We start from the raw sequence: 21061 nt of genomic DNA on the forward strand, positions 1-21061 counted from the left end.
TTAATGGTCACTTATGAAGAAAGGTTTCAGGAGACAAGCTGAGCAAAGAGTCTACTTTAAATTGGAATACAACAAAGATAAGGAGTATTTATTTGAGGTGTCACACCCATTGCAAATAATGTTGCAGAATCAAACTTAACATCATAAAGTAATCTCAATTGTGCCTATATGCTGTTGTCCTTTACATGACACTGAAAGGTTTTTGTCAAATAAGACAAGTTTCAATTCGAAATCTGGAACTCATGTCAACATACAAGCAGATTACATTTTAATGTATGTTGAAATACAAGGTAAAAAAAAAAAAAACCTACATGTGATCCAAGAATGGAAAATGTTGCTTACCTGCAGGTAATGTCAGTTTGAGAGGAAGCAGGCCTGAGATGTCTGGGTGTCTGGGAAAAAGATGAATGACTGGTGCAAAAAGAAAATGATTTCGTAGTTTGTTCCAAATTCTAAACCAGCCATTGCTCCAGGCTACGACTGCAGACTTAAACTGTGGCACATGTGATTTCTTATTCCCAGCACAAATTATGATAGTTTGGACTACTGGTGCTCTGGCTCCAGGTCCTCTGAGCCACAGGAAGAGGAATTGGTTGTCGGCTGAAATGAATCAATGGATGGTAACAGAAATAATGTTTTCATCAACTCTGAAATTTCACAAGAGAAACAAAGCATTTTCAATCCAAACAGGAGAGCTTTTAATGATATGAAGCTGCACTTATCAATATTTCTATATGAAGAATGGGGTCAAATGTCTATGTGTTATGTGAAAGCTGTTGCTTGTGGTGATGAATAGATAATTATCTGCAGTTCCCTTCAGCTCTTTGGAGCATTGCAGCCTCTTTCAGTTTGTTGTTTTGGTTTTGTGGAACCGCAACTTTATTATTTTAGTTCAGTCTCACTGCTTTGAACAGCTGTTTTCAGTGAAAACCCACTGATAAACCCGCTGTACACTACGCTACCTACCCAGCACCACAAAGTTAGCGACACATTAGCACTAGCGTTTAGCAGCTGAAGATACTTCCAGATATTCTCTTCAGGAGTTGGCGTGAGAGTGAATACTGGACGTACTTTATATTCATCAGATGAACAGAAACACATGTTCAGCATAACAAGTTGATAATGTCAGCGTTTACACTCTGTACCGCTGCTCCCGAGTGGCCAAAACCTCTGTTAATGCAGATAAATAAAATAAATGTTTTGGCCAAATTTTATCTACATACAAGTATATTGCAGTACATTATGTCAAATTGAGGGCTAGTCTGGTGGTCTGAAAATGCACTTAAAGTCTACTATCTTATAATATAAGTATAACATCCATCAGCAGAGAAATTCCAGAGGAATCATCAGTATAAGTGCTACAGCAGTGGGGAAGACCTCTTGCAGCAACCGTGCGATATGATTTTTGTCTAACTGATAACAAACATTACAACCAAAGCATATGTTCCTATATGTCTGGTAAGTGCAGGGAGCAGCCCATTTCTGACAAGGTGAAGCTTAACATGAGAACTAAATTCAAGGGTGGCCAAGATCCACGCAGGCCTTCTGCCAAAAATCCAATACAGCAAATGGTTGGATCTGTGTAAGCCCTAAGCTGACAATAAAGTCACTATGTTCAAAAAATGCTAACATCCTTTAATGGGTATGAAAGCCACTGCAGCAGAATACAAATGCTGGCTATTTTTTTCTCCTGTTCCCTGTAGCCCAGACTTTTATCCGCTTCCATCCAGCACACCCTGTGAAGTTGATTAATTGAACACTTTGGGACAAAAGGGAAACTTTTATCAACTTTGGCCGTGACTAACACACTGTGTGGAGTTTGGGGAAATTAAAAAAAAGCTGCCTTGCTTTATCTCCTGATCACAAGACAAGGTAGTGAAGTGTTTGCCAAGAAATAAAGGTATCACAAATTCACATAGATGGCGGATCAAGATGAGGAGTCTCGTGTTGGTGGTGCTTGCCACCTGCTTTGGGACTGACGTGAGGGGGAGCGCGGGGTGAATGTGGGGTCATGGCTGTCAGCAGACTCTCAGTTATACAGACCAAGTGGGACTACAGATATGAGAAGGGCAGAAAACTACTGCGATGACATGATGGGGGACCTGGGGGTTATACGGTCACACTACCACCATCTTCATTCAGCATTGCAAAGCATATAAACTGTGTGTGTGTGTGTGTGTGTGTGTGTGTGTGTGTGTGTGTGTGTGTGTAAACATTTCGTTAAGCAGTTTTCTCTCAGGACTCGGGCTCTGTCTCCTGTGATGCTCCCACAGTTGAAGTCTGTCCGTGACCCCTATAAAGAGAGAGGGATGCCCACTTCCTGCTACCCTCAGGCGTGCCAGTCCTGCCTCAAGGGAGAGGGGCCCCATAATTTATTATTTGTTCCCCTCTTGTTAAGGAAATACTTTCTCAATAGCTCTTTCTCCTTTGTATATTTTCACTGTTCTTATTTTCTTCCTTGATTCAACCCCGTCCTCTCTTATTTATTTGCTTTCTAAACACCAGCTTGGTTCGTTACATGCAAGCTGTCATGAAGAGACTTTAAAAAATTACTTTTGTCCTCATTGAAGGCAGTGTTTATTTGTCTGAGTGAACCTGCTGGGATAAGAGTATTTTAGGTATAACTATGTGAGCTGGGCCGTGCAAGCTGACCTGGGTTAGCATTACCTCAGGCCTTAATCAGATTCCACTGCTTCAGATTGAAGATATGTCGAATGATACAATGAGCTCAGATGTCATAATTTATCAGCCTGACCCTGCCACTCTTAATGTAAGGACATTCCTGCACCATGTGAAGTTAATGGGATGTTATGTCCACAGCATATGTCGTGTAAAAATGGTTTTCTTTCAGCAACAGTGAACTGAATACTGAAACAATCAATCTCACACCAAAGGCACCAAACTCTCACTTAATCCCAGCAGTGACTTCTTTGTTTGTTGCTGTTGGTCAGTTTTTTTGGTTTTTTTTGCAGCTTTCTCAACGCCACCTTTCTTCCACAGAAACCATCAAGGCAAAAAAAAGAAAAGAAAAAAAGTGGGATGAAAAGCCAAAGCGCTGGCTGACCACTGATGCATGACTCAGCTTTGAAAATCTCCACCCTCAAATCAAATTGTCCAGCTTCAAGGAGCGAAGGTGCCACAGTCCTGCCCCGGGCCACTCAATGTCACCGGCCAGCTTTGAGGGGTTAACGCGCATTTTTCTCAGTTGTCAAGGACGTGTGATGGGGGCAAAGGAACACAGAGGAGCGCAGGGGTCACCACACTCGCAAATATCAAGAGTCTTTGAAATACTCAATTGTGTTATAAAAGAAGCTGGAAATACCAACGCTCCAAAGCCAAACACAAGTCATTCAACATCTAAGTTTCTGCTTTTATGAGAGTCTCGATCTTGACACCCTGATAGGCCGTTTATTTATCCCGTGTTAAATTAGGTTATCATGAGCTTTTTGTCATGCTATGTTGTACTGTGGGTGTTCACTGTTATATTGGTCTAATTTAGGAGAATGAATGTTTCTATAGATATTGTGTGATTTCCAATACATTACTTACTTCACTGCTTTGTATTTTTTGAGAATATTATTTTATATTTAGGTGTTTTTTTATTTATTCTAGTACAGAGAATTAACCAGGAAAACACAACTCTTATTGCAAGACATTTACTCTCCTTTCTCTTATTCTTTTTTTTGTTAAGATATTTTCGTAAGATATTTCATGTTCATCATATTTGCCACAAGGTAAAGACGGTGCCGCCACATGGGATCAGGAACACCATGTGGTCTGTTGGCTTTTGATTTGAGAGATACAGAGTTAAGCGCTGAGGGAAAACAACGTCCTCCAGCTCCTCTCCTCTGAGGTCTTGATTGAGCTCCGCAGTCCTGAGAAAACAGACACAGCGGCTTCCTGCTGAGCCGGCCATGTTTCATGTCGGGACAATTAAACAAGTCACATGCGACCACCGAGCCCCAGCCCCTTCTCCAGACACTGAACTCAATTATTACAGAGGCTAACTCCTCATCACCACAAGTTCACTGAGTGTGGCTAATCTTATCTGATCCGTTATTAGCAGCATTTTTCATCTTTACGGCAGAGCTAACAAGCCTTTGAGATCATTAAATAGCTAGGAATGTTCAAATCTCAAGTTAAGCATGAAGATGAGTGAAAGAAGGATCACTGAACATAAATCACTCCGCTCTGTGCATCGTTTTAAAGCGTGGGGAAAGTCTTAAAGCTCTAGGATTCACAAGCCGTTCTCATGAAACTGAGAAAAGAAATCGCACAGTATGAGGTGATCTCTCATGCAACTAGTTTTATTTAATTTAAATCTGAAGCACATTCTGACACTTGTGCAGAGGCAGGAAGCAGAAATGATTTATCACAGACAGATCGTAGAAAATAAGGAAAAGATTACGAAGGACTGTAATACCAAAAGCTTATTTCTCAAATGACAGCAAATTGGGACATTGCTTTTCAAAGAAGGAATAATGAATCACACAAGCTTTTCTTGTAGAAAGATCCAGGTGCTCGGTTTGTAAGAGCTGCAGAAAAACAACTTCATGAACCATTTGAAAAGCAAACACAGTTTTATGTAAAACCAACATGAACGCACGACTGTAAAAGCAAAAGGACGGTGAGACACTTTTAGTTAGTGAGGAGAGGATATCAATATGTTTGTTAACAGTGACGGGGTCAAGGGTTAAGAGCTGGTAATCAGACAAAGTTTGGGTGATGGACGAGGTGGTATCAGAGGGAGAATGACTTGACGGAGCCGCACACGTTAGCTTGTGTGTGTGTCTGTGTGTGTGTGTGTGTGTGTGTGTGTGTGTGTGTGTGTCTGCGTGTCTGCGTGTCTGCGTGTGTGTTAGTGTGTTGAGACTTGTTCGACAAAGAGGGGACAACATTTATGAAACATATCAGTGAGCTGGTGAAGATAAAAACCCACTTAAGGAAATATCACTGCCAGACACTGAATGGATACACACTCATTGCGGAGCCCTCATCCTCCCACCTCCCTCCCAGTTTTAGACAGCTCCATCGTTCTTGAGAGTCTCGGGGTCGTCCGCCAGTGACCTGTTATCAATGGCCCGGCTCAGGCCTCCAGACAGCATTAATCTGTCATGATAAGTTTACATCTGCTCAAATTGTTGCGTTGGTACCTTAAGCTTCATCCTAGTGCTGATTTGGGTCTGGTTTTCATGCTTTTCTTTTGTCTGCTTTTCTAATCCATGTGTGGGAGGGGAGCATCCAGCCAAACCCCGGCCGGCCAGTCTGACTCTTCAGCCTCATTTCACAGGTTGCACAGCCTCTCCTCCTCTTCCTCCACCAGACTCCTGAACCACAGAAATAAATAAACACACAAAGTACAGGTGAGCAGGTAGTAGCTGTGGTCCAGGATTACCTGAGAGACAGAACATTGTTGAGGTTTATTGCAAACAGCAATTAGCTATTTCAGTATCAATGAATCTGCAGATCATTCTCTCAATTAATCACTTCATTAACAAAGTTAATGGTCTGTTGGTCCGTAAAACTGGGAAAAATGAAAAAAAACTACTACCATATAAGACAAAGAAACACGTTGTGCTTCAGGAATAACTCAAATAATTCACTGGTTATCAATATTCTCTTCCACAGTCTCTACCCTCATCTGCTGTAAAATTGTTTCCAGGTTTGCCACTAGCTTAGTCGGCTCTGTCGCTAGCTTAGTTTGCAAACCGTCTTCCTGGGCAATTAACACCACTTTTTCAGTCAGTTTCTTTTGTTTTCCTCTCGTCATAATCAATGCCCTTTCAAATAAAATTTTACAACATCCCATCCTTGTTAAACTATTGATTGCAGAGGGCTTTTACATCTCAGTGTCAGGGAGCTCTCTTTTTATGCTGCTGTTATGCTATCCGGAAGTCCAACACAGCAGGTTTTTAAAGCAATTTCACAGAAAACATCTGCCTGCTGCATCTGGAAACACTAGTAATGAGAGCAGTGAGAGTGAACCGGTGGTGAGAGGCCAGAAAAACAAAAATAATGAGCTGAAAGTTCATACAAAGCTCATTTTTTAAAAAACGTTTGAGTATAACAGCTTTAAAACAGGCCCGACAGTCATCCACTGCTAAATGTACACTTAACTAAAATGGATCTTGTCTTCAGCTGAGCTACTTGTTGCTGTGTCATGCAGACCCCACTGAATGAATTACAGTGTAATATGGTTCACATTAGCGGTGAACAAAAGCAGCGCGCATCTGCACAAACTGCTCTGAGATGCTTTCACAGGCCATAAGCCACCCGGTAATGGCAGCCTGGGGTCATTAGGGTCTGTTGTGCAGACAGTTTGCCACGGCACGGAGAGAATAAACAACCACCATTTTCATTTCTTATTCATGGTTTTAATCACAGATGACAAAACACCCGGTAAATGAAGAGAGGGAGGAAAAAAAGTTGGCACTGACTGTGTGCCTTTCCTGCGCCTTAAATGTCTTTGGGACAGTCTGTTGGGTAACGAGAGGGAATTAAAACTGTGGCGAATTTGGAAATGTGTGTAACTGAGGGGGGTGCTGACATTAACAGGCTGGCGTGGAGAAGAGCTGGCAGAGGCCCAGCACACAGCGCTGACAGTGTGAGGTCCTCTTTGCCCATTCTAATGAGGCATTGTGAGGGTCTGAGCTCGGGCCTGCAGCAGGGCCCCCTGGGGGGTCACATGCAGTCGGATGGGCGATGGAGGCCCGCAGGAGGAAGTCCGCAGCAGCGGGCTGAGACGGCTGAAGTGCGTCACTCCACATACCAGGATGGCAGATGGTTAAACAACCTCAGTGAACAGAGGGAATGGCATGAAACATCTTCAAGGTCAAATACAGGAAACTGCATCAGATTCAGAAGCTGTTTCCTCTGACCCCTGATGTCAGCCCTTTGTCTGCAGAAATACCTCATTACAGACACTGCGGATGTCCAGGTGACACTATATGAGATGCTTGGACAATACTGGGCTTATACACAGGCTCTTGCGGAAATACTCCTCGTATTATTCACAGTGATGCTTTTGTAGAGACTTCTTGTTGATGATGGAGGACGGACGGTGACAGTGAACACGTCATTTGCACATTTCCACCTGTGTTTTCTTGTGCGCTTTAAGATTAGCTCATATGTAAAGAATGTCAAAACGTAAACAGAGCATCAAGCTGATTTCAATCTAATGAAATCATCCCAGGATTATTACGTGCTTCGCCCCTGACAGCTCATTCTCCTCGACAGGTTTAAATAATGTCTGGCACTTTATCGAGCACCGTAGGGGACGTCTGTTTTCATTTCACCCCCTACTGCAAAGATGGGAATCTACAATATACAGTATGTCAGGGAAGGCTCAGAGTCTATAGGTTTTAATTGCAATCAGAAATGACAGCACCTTTAACAGGAGAAGAAAAACTAATCACTGAAGTCAGTTAGTTTAGTGTTTTTGTTGGAATGAAAACCTCCATGTTGTCCATCAGACAAGGTTGAGCATCCCCACCCCAGAGTGCTGGTTCAGGTCATCCTGTTGACCGACAGCCTCACTACAAATTAGACCTCATTTGCCCAAAGTCTTCTCATGTCTCTGGTATTATTATATCGTATTGTACAAAGCATAAGGTGTGTGCTTAAATTTTAGGGGTCTCATTTAAGAAAAACAACCTGCAGCTAAATTAAGATGATGATGGAGTAATCACTGTAATGGCTGCATTTATGGCGGCTCTTTATTACAAGATGTGCAAAAGAGAAGTGACCAATACATCATGGTCTATTATTGCATATTAGGTCTTTAAATTAAAATGTAATTATGGTCATAAAGTTAGTCCCGGGAGGTAAGAATCAATTATATCTTCCCATCGTTAAACAATTTACAGTATCTAAGAGACATGATGTTGCACACCAACCTACATCAACAAAGAGCAGCGCAGTATATTTTAGGTAATATAGTCAGATGTAATAATCCAATTTTTTAATTTCTGCAGTTTTTTTTTTTACTCAAATTACTCAGACCCTTTATTTAAGTTAAAGTGGAAATACTATCATCTAAAAATATTCCAATACTGCACAATATCCTGCACTCAAAATGTTTCTCCAGTAAAAGTAAAAACAGTATTTCCTGCAAAAAGTACCCACAGTAGCTAAAGTAAAAGTACTCATTGTGCAGAAACACATCTTTCAGTGTGTTATAATATTATTAATACATTAAATCATTGAATACTAATATTAAATGCTGTAAATTGTCAATATGAAGCCAATTTTAGGTATTTTATACACTACTGGTTAGTTTAATATTTAAGCATTGCATCATATCTTATAAGCTCTTATAAAATCTTAATCAGAAAAGTAACTAGTAACTGCAGCCATCAGATACTGTAAATACTGTATAGCAGTAAAAAGTACAAAAGTACCTCAGAATTGCACTTCACTTTTGATGTTTGCAAGCGTATCTGATTGTGTGTGTAGTTTTTGAGTTTTTTGAGTTGTGAAGACCAGAACATCTATAATTCAGAGCAGCTTCAGTCAAACAGGAAAGACTGTCAGAGTCTCTAACCTGTAGGCAACAATCTCCATGTCTCTGGCCATCTTCTCACTGAGCAGCTCCTTGTAGTCTTCACACTGCTCCTTCATCTGCGCTTCGAGGTCGGCCTCCTGGTGCTGCATTTCATCTATAGTACACTGAATAACACACACACACACACACACACACACACACACACACACACACACACACACACACACACACAGTAGATGAGATTAAATGACATTATTAGTCCAAACCACTGGTCCATTACAGCCTATGATTACATTAATCAGTCCACTCTCATACCTCCAACTCAGCAATCTCATCCATGTATGCAGCCTTCTTCATCTCAATCTCGTCCTCCAGCTCCTCATTACACTTCTCGAGCTCTGCAAGCTCCTTTTCCAGCTCTGAAATCTACAGAAACACATGACAAGAGAGGTAATTCTTTTAAAATATACCCACCACTGCCTGAAACTGACTCACAGAAAACATCTCTGCTTAATTATCTTGTTAGTAATAATGTAAAGATGCCAGACTATAAAATCGATCCCTTCGTGGTCGTATTCAGAGCAGCAGCCCTGGAGTTGGCAGGCGTTCAGGGTTCCTGCTCAAGAGTGCATGAACCTTGGCACTCCGGTTTAACAATAGACTTGTCCATAAACCTGATTTCTGCAGCGGCTGATAATTGAAAACCCCAACATCTGACAAGGTTCAACTTGTTGTGGTGATAGCGAACATATTAGCAGACACGGAGCAGTGTTCATTTCAGTCATGTTTCAGGCCACCTGGCAACTGTAATTCCCATGTTTACTTTTCATTTAGCTAGATATTAGGGTTAGAGTTAGCTGCCAGATATTTGGTTTTTTCCTCACTGTTATTCGCTAACAGCTGCCTAACTCATTTTGCTGGGAACATGGATGATAAGAGCAGAATTTCTGGGCTGTAAAACCAAAAACAATTAACTAAAAGAGGCGAACAAAGAAAGTGGAACTGCAAAATCAGGTGATGATCACAAAGTGATTTTATCAATATTATATAGACAAAAGCAAGAGATATTGAGCTCAGGTTACTTAACTTCTACCACAAGCTAACTGAGGAGCCTCCCTCCCCGGGGTCCGAGGCTGTGGTGTCCTGCCGTGAGTAATTACAGGAATCACAGAGATTCAACAATTAGCTGTCACAGCCAGATGGGGATCCAGGCGGTCCTGCTCGTCATTCAGCGAGCCGGCCAGTTACCACTCGCAGGCTGATGACGACTCCCTAACCTGGTCGAGTCACACACTCCTCCGTTCTCAATGGCATGATAAGTGAGGCTTGGCCATGTGTGTATGTGTGTGTGTTTGTGTAGGGGAGTGGTGGCATAAAACCCCATCGGTGCCTGCCCCATTATATACATTTTTTGCGTCAGGGCTGATTTCACCGCAGTCTGTTTGTTTGGCCATGTTGTGTCTCAGTGAGAAACCAGACCCGAGGCATCCATCACAGGCGAGAGAGGAAACAGAGCAGATCAAGCCGTGCTGTCCATCCGTCAGGCTGGATTGAGCAGAGCTGGGGCTCGTGTGCTGCATGTTAGAGAAAGGTAGATGATGTTGGGAGAGTTCTGCTACAGAGGCTCACTGTTTATTTAAAGAGCTGGAGGTAGAGCCGCAGCCACAGTAATGAGAACCAAACCACCATGTTTGTTACAGATGTGGTTAGGTGTCAGCTGCGGTCTGACCACTGATGGATGTTCAGGAGACGAATGTGAAGAGGAGGTAGTTTCTGTTTACTGGAGTCACTCTGTGATTTTACCTGAGTCATAATTTCCTGGTGCTTCACTTTGCTGTGTCCTTTGTTCAAAGCCCAGTTGCTTTCAAGGCATTTTTCTCCTGGCTGGATGAGAAATATCCGATGAAGGTTTATTTCCTCTCCTCCATTTGCAGAGGAAGTCTCCAGTCAGTGTGTGTGTGTGAAGTTTTAAGACTTTTATGATGCTGCAGCTGCTCTGAAAGACTGTACTTAATAACTGAGGACACGGAGGGCAATAAATCCTGTCTGAGCTGAAGTCGAGCCCTTCACATCTCCTGCTGAAAGTGTCCACAGAGTAAACACTCTGGTCAGCAGGATCTCCCACACTGTTGCTCTGCTGTCACTCATCTGCTCTCCACTCCCCTGGCCTACTGTGGGAAACCATTCATTTGCACCATTATGTCTGATTTAAGAGCTGATGGCAGACACAGAGCCAGTTGTGGGCTGCAAGACTCCTCTTTTCTTTGTCAGTAAAGAGGTGGGAGACGTATTATGGGAAGATCTGAATCAGTAGGTAGCAACTGAGGGATTTAAATGACGTATAAACGTGAGGCTTAAGGGGTCACTTAGCAGTAGCGGTAAATAGCCATGCAGACGATTTTGTTTTCATTTGATTAGATTTATACTTCCAACAGTAATTTTGTTTGTGGTGCTCATAGCATTGAGAAATTACATCTAAACAATTAAATTACATTTCTTTCAAGGCACATCATCCTAACTTCTCTGAATAAACTTCATAACACTTACAACTTCACAGGTCAGTGGTTTTTAAGGACTACAGTGTGTCTTCAAGCAATAATTTGACATGGACTTATTTGACTTGTTAGCTTTATTTGCTTATCTAGCAGAGAGCTGGATTAGATCATCCACTCTCATGTCTGTTCAGTAAATATAAAGCTACTAGCAGCTAGCTAACTTAACATAAATTAAACCACAACTTGTTGTTTTTACATCATGTTTTTTTTTTGGATGGCTTAAACAAACAACTTATAATGTGTTATTTAGTGAGAAGTAGAGGTGCTGGTAGGTTGACAGAACTTAGTTAGCTGCTTCTCACTGGTTTCCAGTCTTTGTGTTAAGCTAAGCTAACCAGCTGCTTGTACACACAACTTGCACGACATTTAGGGCTGGTTTCTTTTTCTTCCTTCTCTCTTCTGACATATTGTTGGGATATGGAAGGTGTGTGAAAAAGAAATCACCTCAATATCTTGGCAAATAAAACCAAAACCTAAATCTGCCTTAATGTGATGTAAGCGTAATTTGCGTGAACTGAGCCTTTAAACAGTGATTAAAACATCGTCCACGTCCACTCACCTGCACCTTCATCTCACTGATGTTCTTGGTCTTTGGTAAGTCTTTGTCTGCTGCCCCTACAGCTTCCCCCACTTCCAGTTGTTTTCCGTCACCGCTGAGAGCCACAGCAGAGGAGGCTGCACCACACTTGTACTGCAAAGACAGACGGTGAGGAGTCAGTGCATTCATGAAAAGTTGGTAGGTATAAAAACCTTTCATTTTCAGTCTGCAAAAGACCATGGGGGATAGAGCTCTCTTTTGGGCAGTGAAGTGCACTTCGGCAGGGGAGCAAAGAACAATCAGAGACTCTCATACCGGCTGATGGTTAAACCTCTCCTTGTGTACGCCACATTCCTGATTAGATGGAACAAGTGTAGCTGAAATGAGCAACATGAGGGTGCACAGGTGTGTGGGAGTCAGCCAGCAATCACCATTACTGTTCAAACCCAATAGCAATCATTTTAGCATCAAGACAATTGCGTCTCATAATCGAGGCAAGGCACAGACAGGACGGTGTCCAGCTGGCGAGAGAAGAGACAGAGTGGGAGTGAGACAGAGGGAGAGAGAGTAAATAGACTGGGTTCAGGGGGAACAAGAAACACACCTATGTATCTAGACAGACGCACAAATATATAAATACGCCCTGCTGCCATGACTCCAAATGAAGGGGACGGACACACACACACACACACACACACACACAGTCCACTCCACTGCTGCAGAGGAGCCTGGGAAGGCGGCCAGCAGTCTGATTACAACCCTGACCTCTGGACCGGACAGACATCCTCGCCCCAGAGGGGGTGTGACCCGACGGAGCTATAGTCTGACCCCAATGCAGCACCTCTGCGCTTGTAACGCGCACACACACACACACACACACACACACACACACACACACACACAGGTAGACAAAAGTATTTTGTTCAGGTTCATAACTGCAGCTCTGATTCTCAAGTTCTTCCCTGGTGTTGTGTTAAGAGGGAAAGAAAACAAGTGGGAGTATCGTTGTGTGATTTGTGAAAGATGAGATTTACGTCTGGAGCCGACCGGGACATTTCAGAGGGAGAGAGAGGGTGACGTGGTGAAAATAGGAGAGATCAAGTGGTCAGTAGGAGGATGAAGATGGCAGCTCTGGATAGTGTGTATCAGTGGTGGAAGAAGTACTCAGATTATTTTAGGTACAAATAAACTTAAAGTACTCGTGCGACTGATATATTATCATACAGTATGTTACATTATTGGTTTCTTAATACTGATGCATCCACGTGTAAGTGAAATGTTATTGTTTTAACTAGTGGAGGCGGAGCAAATGTGAAAGTGTAGTCCAGTGGTTCTCAGTCTAAGGGTTAGATTCCCTTCCAAAGAGTCACAACATAAATCTAAGGGCTCGTTGGAGGATTAATGGGAGAAAAAAGAAGAAAAAGAAAAGTTCTGCTACACAAATTGTATCGTATTGATTTTTCTGATTTTTCTCTAATCTTATTTTTTTGTGAAATATTGAATAATTTAAAAAGTTATGGAACCATATTTGGTGCAACTAACAGCTCATGTGCGTTTTCATCCACCGGCTTTCATACAATTTTAATTTGTGTTTAAAACACCTGAGTGGAAATGTCAGATAAAAGTCCAAATGTTGCAACAAAATTGCAAGTGCAATATAAAAAGAGTTAGCAAATTAAGCCTGATACACATTTGACGTAAACATCTACTGGAGCAACTTAATAGCAGCAGACAAAAAAATCAGATCTGTGTGACTTTAAAACATGAAACAAACATAAATCTCATATTTCCACCTTGTTTTCTGCATTGTTTTCCACCATCTGGGGTTTGACTAGCACTTCTAATTACGTAATTTCATTGTGCCCTTTTCCTCAGAAATAGTTTAATGGCATCCGACTGGAAAGTTAATACCAACAGCTGTTGATGTTGTTGCACTCAACTCTGAATATCTGCAACACTAGTGGATGTAAATGCACATTCCCATTTTTCTTTTGCTTTGTGGAAGTTCAGTCAAAATTTGAGCTACATTTGGATGGAAACCTGAATACAGACATTTGAAACGTGACAAGCTGACCGCTGGTTTAATCTTTAACATGTATTTTATTATCTTATCACATTTTTTTTAATTCAAAACCTTCATCTGAAAAGTAACTAGTATATATAGCTGTCAGCTAACAGATAAAATATTTGCCTCTGAAATCTAGCGGAGTAGGTGTATAAAGTAGCACAAAATGGAAATACTCAATGTACAAGTACCTTAAAACTGTACTCAAGCAAATACTTACTTTCCACTACTGGAGTGTATGAGGTTTTGTCTGAGTCCACTCGTGTGAGCGTATCGTAAGCCAGAAATAGGACTATGATTCTAAAACCGTACACAGGCATGCTGCTGTAAAGCATTCAGCACACAAAGGCTTCCAATTCATGACATGTTTATGTGTTTTCTGCTACAGTGTGTCGTACCTGGAGGCTCTCAGCCAGCTGGCAGTAGTACTCCTTTACATCCAAGGCCGGGGTGATGTCAGGGCTGCTAAATCTAATAGCTGCCACCGCTCCTGTAGTCGCGTCAGCTGGATACATCAGACTCTCCACTTCCTGCTCACACATGCCACACATCCAAATACACAGTGGTGAAGAAGTATTCCTATGTTTTACTCAGTGGTAAAGGACATTTAGTCAAGTACTGTACCTGAGTGCAGTTTTAGGTACTTGGACTTTACTTGAGTATTTCCATTTTATGCTATTGTATATTTCTACTCCAATTACTTAACAGCTGTAATTACTTCAGATTTACATACAAAACATGTGAACACTTACTAAATTATAAATATATCTTAATTAAGTTTATCTTACATTGTAACGTAACCAGTTACTAAAGCTGTCACATAAACGTAGTGGAGCAGAGAAGTGGCATAAAATTGAAACACCCAAGTACAAGTACCTCAAATATAAAATACAGCGCTTGAGTGGCTTGTAACCTTGTTCCACTGCAAATGCAAACACACGGTACATTTTCATGTATTTACACATACACTGAAGACTTCATCATGTATGTCTACAGCTTCTAATATGTAGTTAAACAAAAACATCACATCCATTACAGAGAAAATGAACTGTTACAGAGCTGCAGTGGCAGTCTGACGTTTTTCTCCTTTTCCTCCACCTAAATAACGACATGGCTGCCGATTTGTCAGGGGAACACGGGGTACCTGGAGGTGCTGATAATAACAACAGTTAATAAAACAAAGGGAACTTCTGTTTTCATTTGGTATTCAGCTGCATTTCCCGGACTGTGAGTTATCGAGCGTGTCCCAGAGGGAGTGTGTTAAACGCCGGGCGGCCTGGCTTTGCAGAGAAAAACACAGAGTGATGGAGCTGCTCCAGCGTCAGCTGCCTCTCTCTCTCTCTCTCTCTCTGCCTACAGCCTCTAGATCTGATACTGGGGCGCGTCTGTCATCTCCTGGTGATGTGGAGAACACTGTAGAAGGAGGAGGGGAGGGCAGGGTGTGTGTGGATACGATATAGGCTGTGATTCTGTTGTATATAGTTGCAAACATGTGCCTGTTTTAAAGGAGTAGTTCCACATTTTGGGAACACGCTCATTTGCTTTCTTGCCAAGAGTTTGATGCGAGTATTGATACCACTGCCGTACTGTAATGTAAATGCTTGTTCAGACATAAAGTGAAGCAAATTTTTTGCCTTGTGTCATTCCCATGAATTTGACCGCTGGGCTATTTGTAATAAGTCAAGCCAAAAAGCAAATGTACAAATTGTACAAACGTTAGCTATGAGCTAACTAGATACACCAGCCATGTCTGTGGGAGTGTGTCTGTGTTCGGTGTTCAGTTCACAACCGAACTTCAAAACCAGAAACTGTGGTTCTTCCTATCATTTCCCTCCAGTCTCCTCATAAAACCCTGGGATACATGCGAAGCTGAAACATTTTCATCTTGCATGGACGCATTTTCTTGTCAATTTGCAACTTTTCATTGACTGCATATGGATTCGCGCCATGTCTAAAATTCACTCAGCATTCTGTCTGTTTCCTGCAGACAGCCATATTAGCATAGCATAAAGACTGGAAACAGCTGGCCTGGCTCTGTCAAAACTAAAACTCAGTTATGATCATGTCACACCTTGTTTGTTTTTATCCTTATAAAAACCCTAGTTTAAAAACATTTGTGGCTTTATGGTGGGTTCTGTGTTGGACTTCTTCTTGGCTGGAAGCAGTAACTTCCAGCCAAGACATAGTCCAGCACACAACCCCCTCAGTTCCTGTATGAATTAAACAAACATGATATAATGTGTTATTCAGTGAGCTCTAATTGTGCAAGTACGCACATTTTATTACCTTTGGATAGAGCCAGGCTAGCTATTTTTCTCCTGTTTCCAGTCTTGATGCTAAGCTAAGCTAACTGTCTGCTGGCTGTAGCTTCATATTTAGCACACAGACATGAGAGCGGTGTTGACCTTCACATCTAACTCTGTCAGAAAGCAAATAAGAGTTCTTCCACAAATGTCTTACTACTCCTCTAAGAGACTGGGATAAGGACCCACCTGAACACAAACATTAAAAAGGGTTTAATTCTGACTTGTTGCACGGTTTACTACTATATTTTGTGCTTTAATCCTCTCCCCATATGTTCCTGTTGACACGTCCGACTACAACTCTTCAGCAAGGTGACTGGGGTCATCACAGTTGTGTTTGTCACCACAGGTCTGGGCATTTCTCCAACACTCCTGTTTGACCTAAGTGCTACATTTAGAGTCATTTTAAGGCCATAAACTGTTCCCTGTTTCATCACACTGCGGCTATATATCTTCTCTCCCTCTCACCGTCTTGTGCTGGGCCTCCATGTTGGCCAGCTGCTCCTCGTAGATAGCCACTTGCTCCCTCAGCGCCAAACACTCTGCTGTCACAGCATCCACTTCCTGAGAAGAAAATCAAGTTAACAGAGAACAGGGCTGAAAGTAAAGAAGTTCAACTTAATTTGTGGAGGTGTCTGAGAGGAGCACTAAGCAGTTTGGGAAGTAAATCACACCACAGGTTGAAATAAAGTGGAAAAGGCTTTTGTTTCCACCCTGAACACCCATTTTAAAAACTATCAGCACCAGCACATTCACCCTGTTTCACTGAACAGCAAGAAGACGCCGCAATGCAGAGGAAGGGGGAGGAGGAGGAGGAGGAGGAGGAGGAAGATGAGACGGAGGCTAAGTAGACACAAAAGCCCTGTCCACCAATCCATTCGCCGGCAGGGGTTCTCTGCTCATCTACTCTTTTTAAAGAACCAGATAAATTGGCATTGGATGCAATTACTGTGGGTGCCTGCATTTACATTTGGACACACACAGGGAGGGTTTGGTGGTGAAGTTGTGGAGCCTTGCTGGGAGGGTGGCAGGGTCCCTGATGGACAGCAGCAGGCAAAAGTCCCTGCTGCTGTCTGTGTTCAAATATCAATCAGCAGCTGGAGAGAAACTTGTTGTAAATCACATTCTGTACAACTTTAAAGCAGTATTAGTTTTTGGCTACTTAGGGACAACAGAACAAGCTGTTTACGCCTTATAAAGTTAATTTGGCAAGCAAATTGTTACAGTTGCCTATTTTTTAACATCCCAGAGAGCGAGATTAGTATTGATTTGGTGTCGTGTTTCTGTCCACCTCTCAAACGTAAGTGCAATATTTAATACTCTCCTTTTAGCTCTGTTTTGGTTTCCACCAACTCCTGAGGGATATATTTGACTCTTTAGCTGCTAAATGCTAAATGCTAAATGCTCCACGTTGTGACATTGGAAAATGTCAGAGCTGCAGGTTGAAACCAAATCGATGAGTTGAACAATGCTTTAAAGCATCACAGAGCTGAAAGGAGCTGCAGATTTGGATGATAATTCTCTGTGGGTTCGTCACTATAAAAAACTCCTTTCGCACTATACCTTGTCATTTGATTCATTTTTAACAAAAATATTGATGGCTGCAGCTTTAAGGTTCATCAACTTTTCAAAATCCAGTGTCCATCTGTTTTTCTGCCTTGTGAGGTTAAAACTGGTCGACATTTTAACTATTATGCTTGACTAAGTAAAGGCTTTTCATTTATTCTTTCTCCTTTTTTTCTGCCTAAAAGTTTTTTTTTGTGTGTGTGTGACCAATTTTTTTCACCTTCAAGACCTGCACTTAATACATGTAAAAATAGCTTGCCTCTTCATTCATCCACTCTTTTGTATTTGTATTTCAATTCCGGTGAAGTGTTTAACTCAGTTCACTTGTTGCGTGTTTTACCACAACCCCCAACATCTGGCCATGTAAGAAAATCACAGTGAGACAATGAAGAGAGGATATTTGTGGGCCCTGAAAACGGAGAAGAATTGGCAGGAGGAAAGCAACACAATAGCCAGTAGTATGCTTCAAAATAAACCAAACGTGCCTTGTTTCATTACTGTCAGTCGACCATTATGTTGAGAGAACTGCAGCTAGTTGTGGGTTGAGCTGTGTAGTATTCGCTCCTCTCCTCCGCATCTCTGCTGTTCCTCTACCTCCCTACTGATTCCCCACCAAGTGTTGTCACTCTGCAGCTGCTTCCAATTCAGAACCAGAGAACTGAGCCAGCAGGAACATTACGGCACCGAATTACAGCCTGCATTACATCTGTAAGGGAGAAATTAAAGCCTCCCTCGCATCTGGTCCAGCCGAGAGGAGATGGCCTCTGGCATGAGCGAGGGAGGGGAGGGGGTTTGAAAAAGTTGATGGCTCAGGTTGCAGTGGGCCACCAGCCCAGACTGTGTGACTGCTGGTGATCAACACCCATTGGGTAGCGCTACAGAGGAGCAGCTGTGCCGAGTTTCAGCTGATTCACTGAGAGGCCGAGGGGAGAAGGAGCAGGGAGACGTTTGACAACACTGCCATCTAGTGCTTAAAGTACATTATCACAGCAAAGGTCTGATAACGTACAGTGCAAGCATACCTCTGGTTATAAGTTATTACAAATAACCTAATTTTTTATTGACTAATTGATTTATCTTTATTAACACTGTTATCATAATTACTTTATATAACGCCTATCACGTCTATTTTCAACTTAAACATCACCATCTTGAACTTTATATCTAAACTTCATCATATAAGAACCAAACCTGCACTAAAACATTGTTGTTCTAATTACAATTACAACAGGCCAATGATATCTCATCTGAGTTTCAGTTTTTACATACATAAGCTTAAGGAGCGGAAGCCACTGCTTGGCAATCTTCTTTTCGTGGCCCTGGGTTTCATTTCTTCTCTGTTTTTTTGTTGTACCACCATTATTACCGAAAGCACAATCACCAAGGATGATTTATAACTCGATTGTTTGAGTAAATATGAAAGTTAGAAAGTGTTCAGTGCTATTGACCTCCTATGATCTATAACTGCAGGGTTAATCCTTATTGTAAAGTGAGAAACCTGTCGCACTTTGTTTTTCACTTTACAATACATCGAAAAGTATAAAACTCTGGAAGTTGTTAACATTCTTTGTTACTTTGCTTCTACCTTCCTCACAGCTTTCTTCCAGCCCTGGCTTCCACTAACATTTGAGTTGTCTTCTTGTAAGAAGCTGCCAGGTATGGTTGGTATTGTGTTGACAACTATTACCTCAGCAACATCTTGTCGTTCTTGCTGGAGGAAGATCCTCTGCTGTGCAGCCGCCTCGTAGCCTTTCTTCAGACATTCAAGCTGTTTCTGCAGCTCCTCAGTGTCACACAGAATCTCATCCTGCAGGGAGACGCAGTGAAGACGGTGATGGATCTTGACAAGGTTATAAATCAGGGCTGCCTGTCACTGTACAAACTGAAGCAAAATGTATGAGATAGGACCAGACGTGCAATGGACTGTCTAGGAAAACTTCACTTAGGCATGTCATCACACAGAGGAACATGCAGCAGACACACCCAGCAGCAGCAGCAGCAGCAGCAGCAGCAGCAGCACCCTACCCTCTCCTTGCGCAGTCTTTCCACCACTGCATCCAGGCTGTAGTCAGGTGGAGCCACAGCGGAGGTGATGCTGGAGGAGGCTTGTTGACTGTTCAGCTTCTCCTCTAGTTCCACTATCTGACATTCAAGAGACTCATTGTCTCTCTCAAAACAGTGGGCCTACAGGACACAGAGAACAGGAAAAGATCAGGTAAATGTATAAATATATATAGATTCACTGCATCATTTACCAAGAACAAAGGCATGACGCAGCAGAGGGGAAATAAAGTGCTGATGTGTCACTGGCAGGAGTACCGTTTGTCCTCACCAGTTCAATAAGCCTGACCAGGCGGTCATTAAGGGCAGCGATGATGGTGCGGTCCTGGGCAAACCGGCTCAGACCCTCCTTGTTGAGAGACCTGGCAGCTGCGAAGTCTAACTTGTCACAGTCACAGTCATCAGCGGCCGCACCCCTGAGAGAAGGACACAAAGGACCAAGGACTGCACTGAATATTTTGGAGGACCCTAGAGGAGATTATTTGACCCAGCTTCAAGTATGCACACAGAGTAGAGTCATACATTCATTACAAATGAACTAAAACAAAAAGTATTTCTGCCCTGCCCATGACAGGAAATGAACACATTGATGACATATTTTTTCCATGAGCACAAAAGGCATTTGTCATCACCACTCAAACGGTCGCTCATAGCTAACACTTTACTTTAGCCACTCCTACTTAGGATTTATAAGTACTATTTAAACATCTATTAAGTGATTTCTAATGTTCCTCTTAGCACACAATATCATTTTAGTTTATTAATATGTCGTATTATTATTACAACTGTTTTTATATTGTAATTAATTATCTTTTTATACCCCACTTATGGGTACAGACAGAAACTTCCACCAGCTTACAACTACATTATAATGTTATAAAAAAGTATTAAATGATTGTATGCTGTAAAGTGTCTGGGTTAAAGCAAAGTGTGACCCCTTTAGGAGCAAACAGCTTTAAGTACACGTAAACCTTTAGAATCATGACCCGTCCCAGATTCACGAACTTGACTTGCTGCTGGTCAAACACATCTTAAAATCTATATATCCATAAGTGGAACGACACTTGAACTTGTCACTAACATCTTAATATCTTAAATTTGTTAAGTCTAGATCAAAATAAGTCGCCCCTCGGAAACCCAGACTGACCTGACAGAGGCCTGGTACTGCTCTGCACACTGCATACCCAAGCCTCCATTTCGACTCCGGCTATCATCCTCAAACAGCTTGCGGTAAGAAGACACTCTGAGCATGGCCATGACTTCGGACAGCTTCAAACTGGGCTACAGGCAAACAGAGACAGCGGGACCATGGTGGGAGTTTTATATTCACAGGGAATGAGAATGTAGCACTGAGGTGAAAGATCTCTCAGCGGCCACTGAGGAGACTAAGTATAGTGTGAACATCAGCCAGTAACAATTTCACATGCACATGAGGAACGAACCCCGAAATCCATTGTACAGTTGTTGTTG

The 21061-nt window shown here is 42.1% G+C and overlaps 1 protein-coding gene across 1 annotated transcript; it reads right to left on the minus strand.

Moving 5' to 3' along the window:
- Window positions 1–4291: 4291 nt before the first annotated feature.
- On the minus strand, window positions 4292–21053 carry vimr2 (vimentin-related 2). Its single transcript, XM_023398019.2, has 10 exons — window positions 20739–21053; window positions 19863–20007; window positions 19556–19714; window positions 19218–19337; window positions 16433–16528; window positions 14060–14191; window positions 11618–11749; window positions 8819–8929; window positions 8543–8667; window positions 4292–5327 (listed from the first exon to the last, which is right to left on the minus strand). The coding sequence occupies exons 1-10, from the start codon at window positions 20846–20848 to the stop codon at window positions 5285–5287; spliced, it is 1173 nt and encodes a 390-aa protein (XP_023253787.1). The 5' UTR covers window positions 20849–21053; the 3' UTR covers window positions 4292–5284.
- Between the last annotated feature and the right edge of the window lie 8 nt (window positions 21054–21061).

This window comes from Seriola lalandi, unplaced genomic scaffold (assembly GCF_002814215.2).
Source record: "Seriola lalandi dorsalis isolate HSWRI2012SDOR001 ecotype SW California unplaced genomic scaffold, Sedor1 jcf7180002054972, whole genome shotgun sequence".
In the NCBI taxonomy this organism is placed as follows: domain Eukaryota; kingdom Metazoa; phylum Chordata; class Actinopteri; order Carangiformes; family Carangidae; genus Seriola; species Seriola lalandi.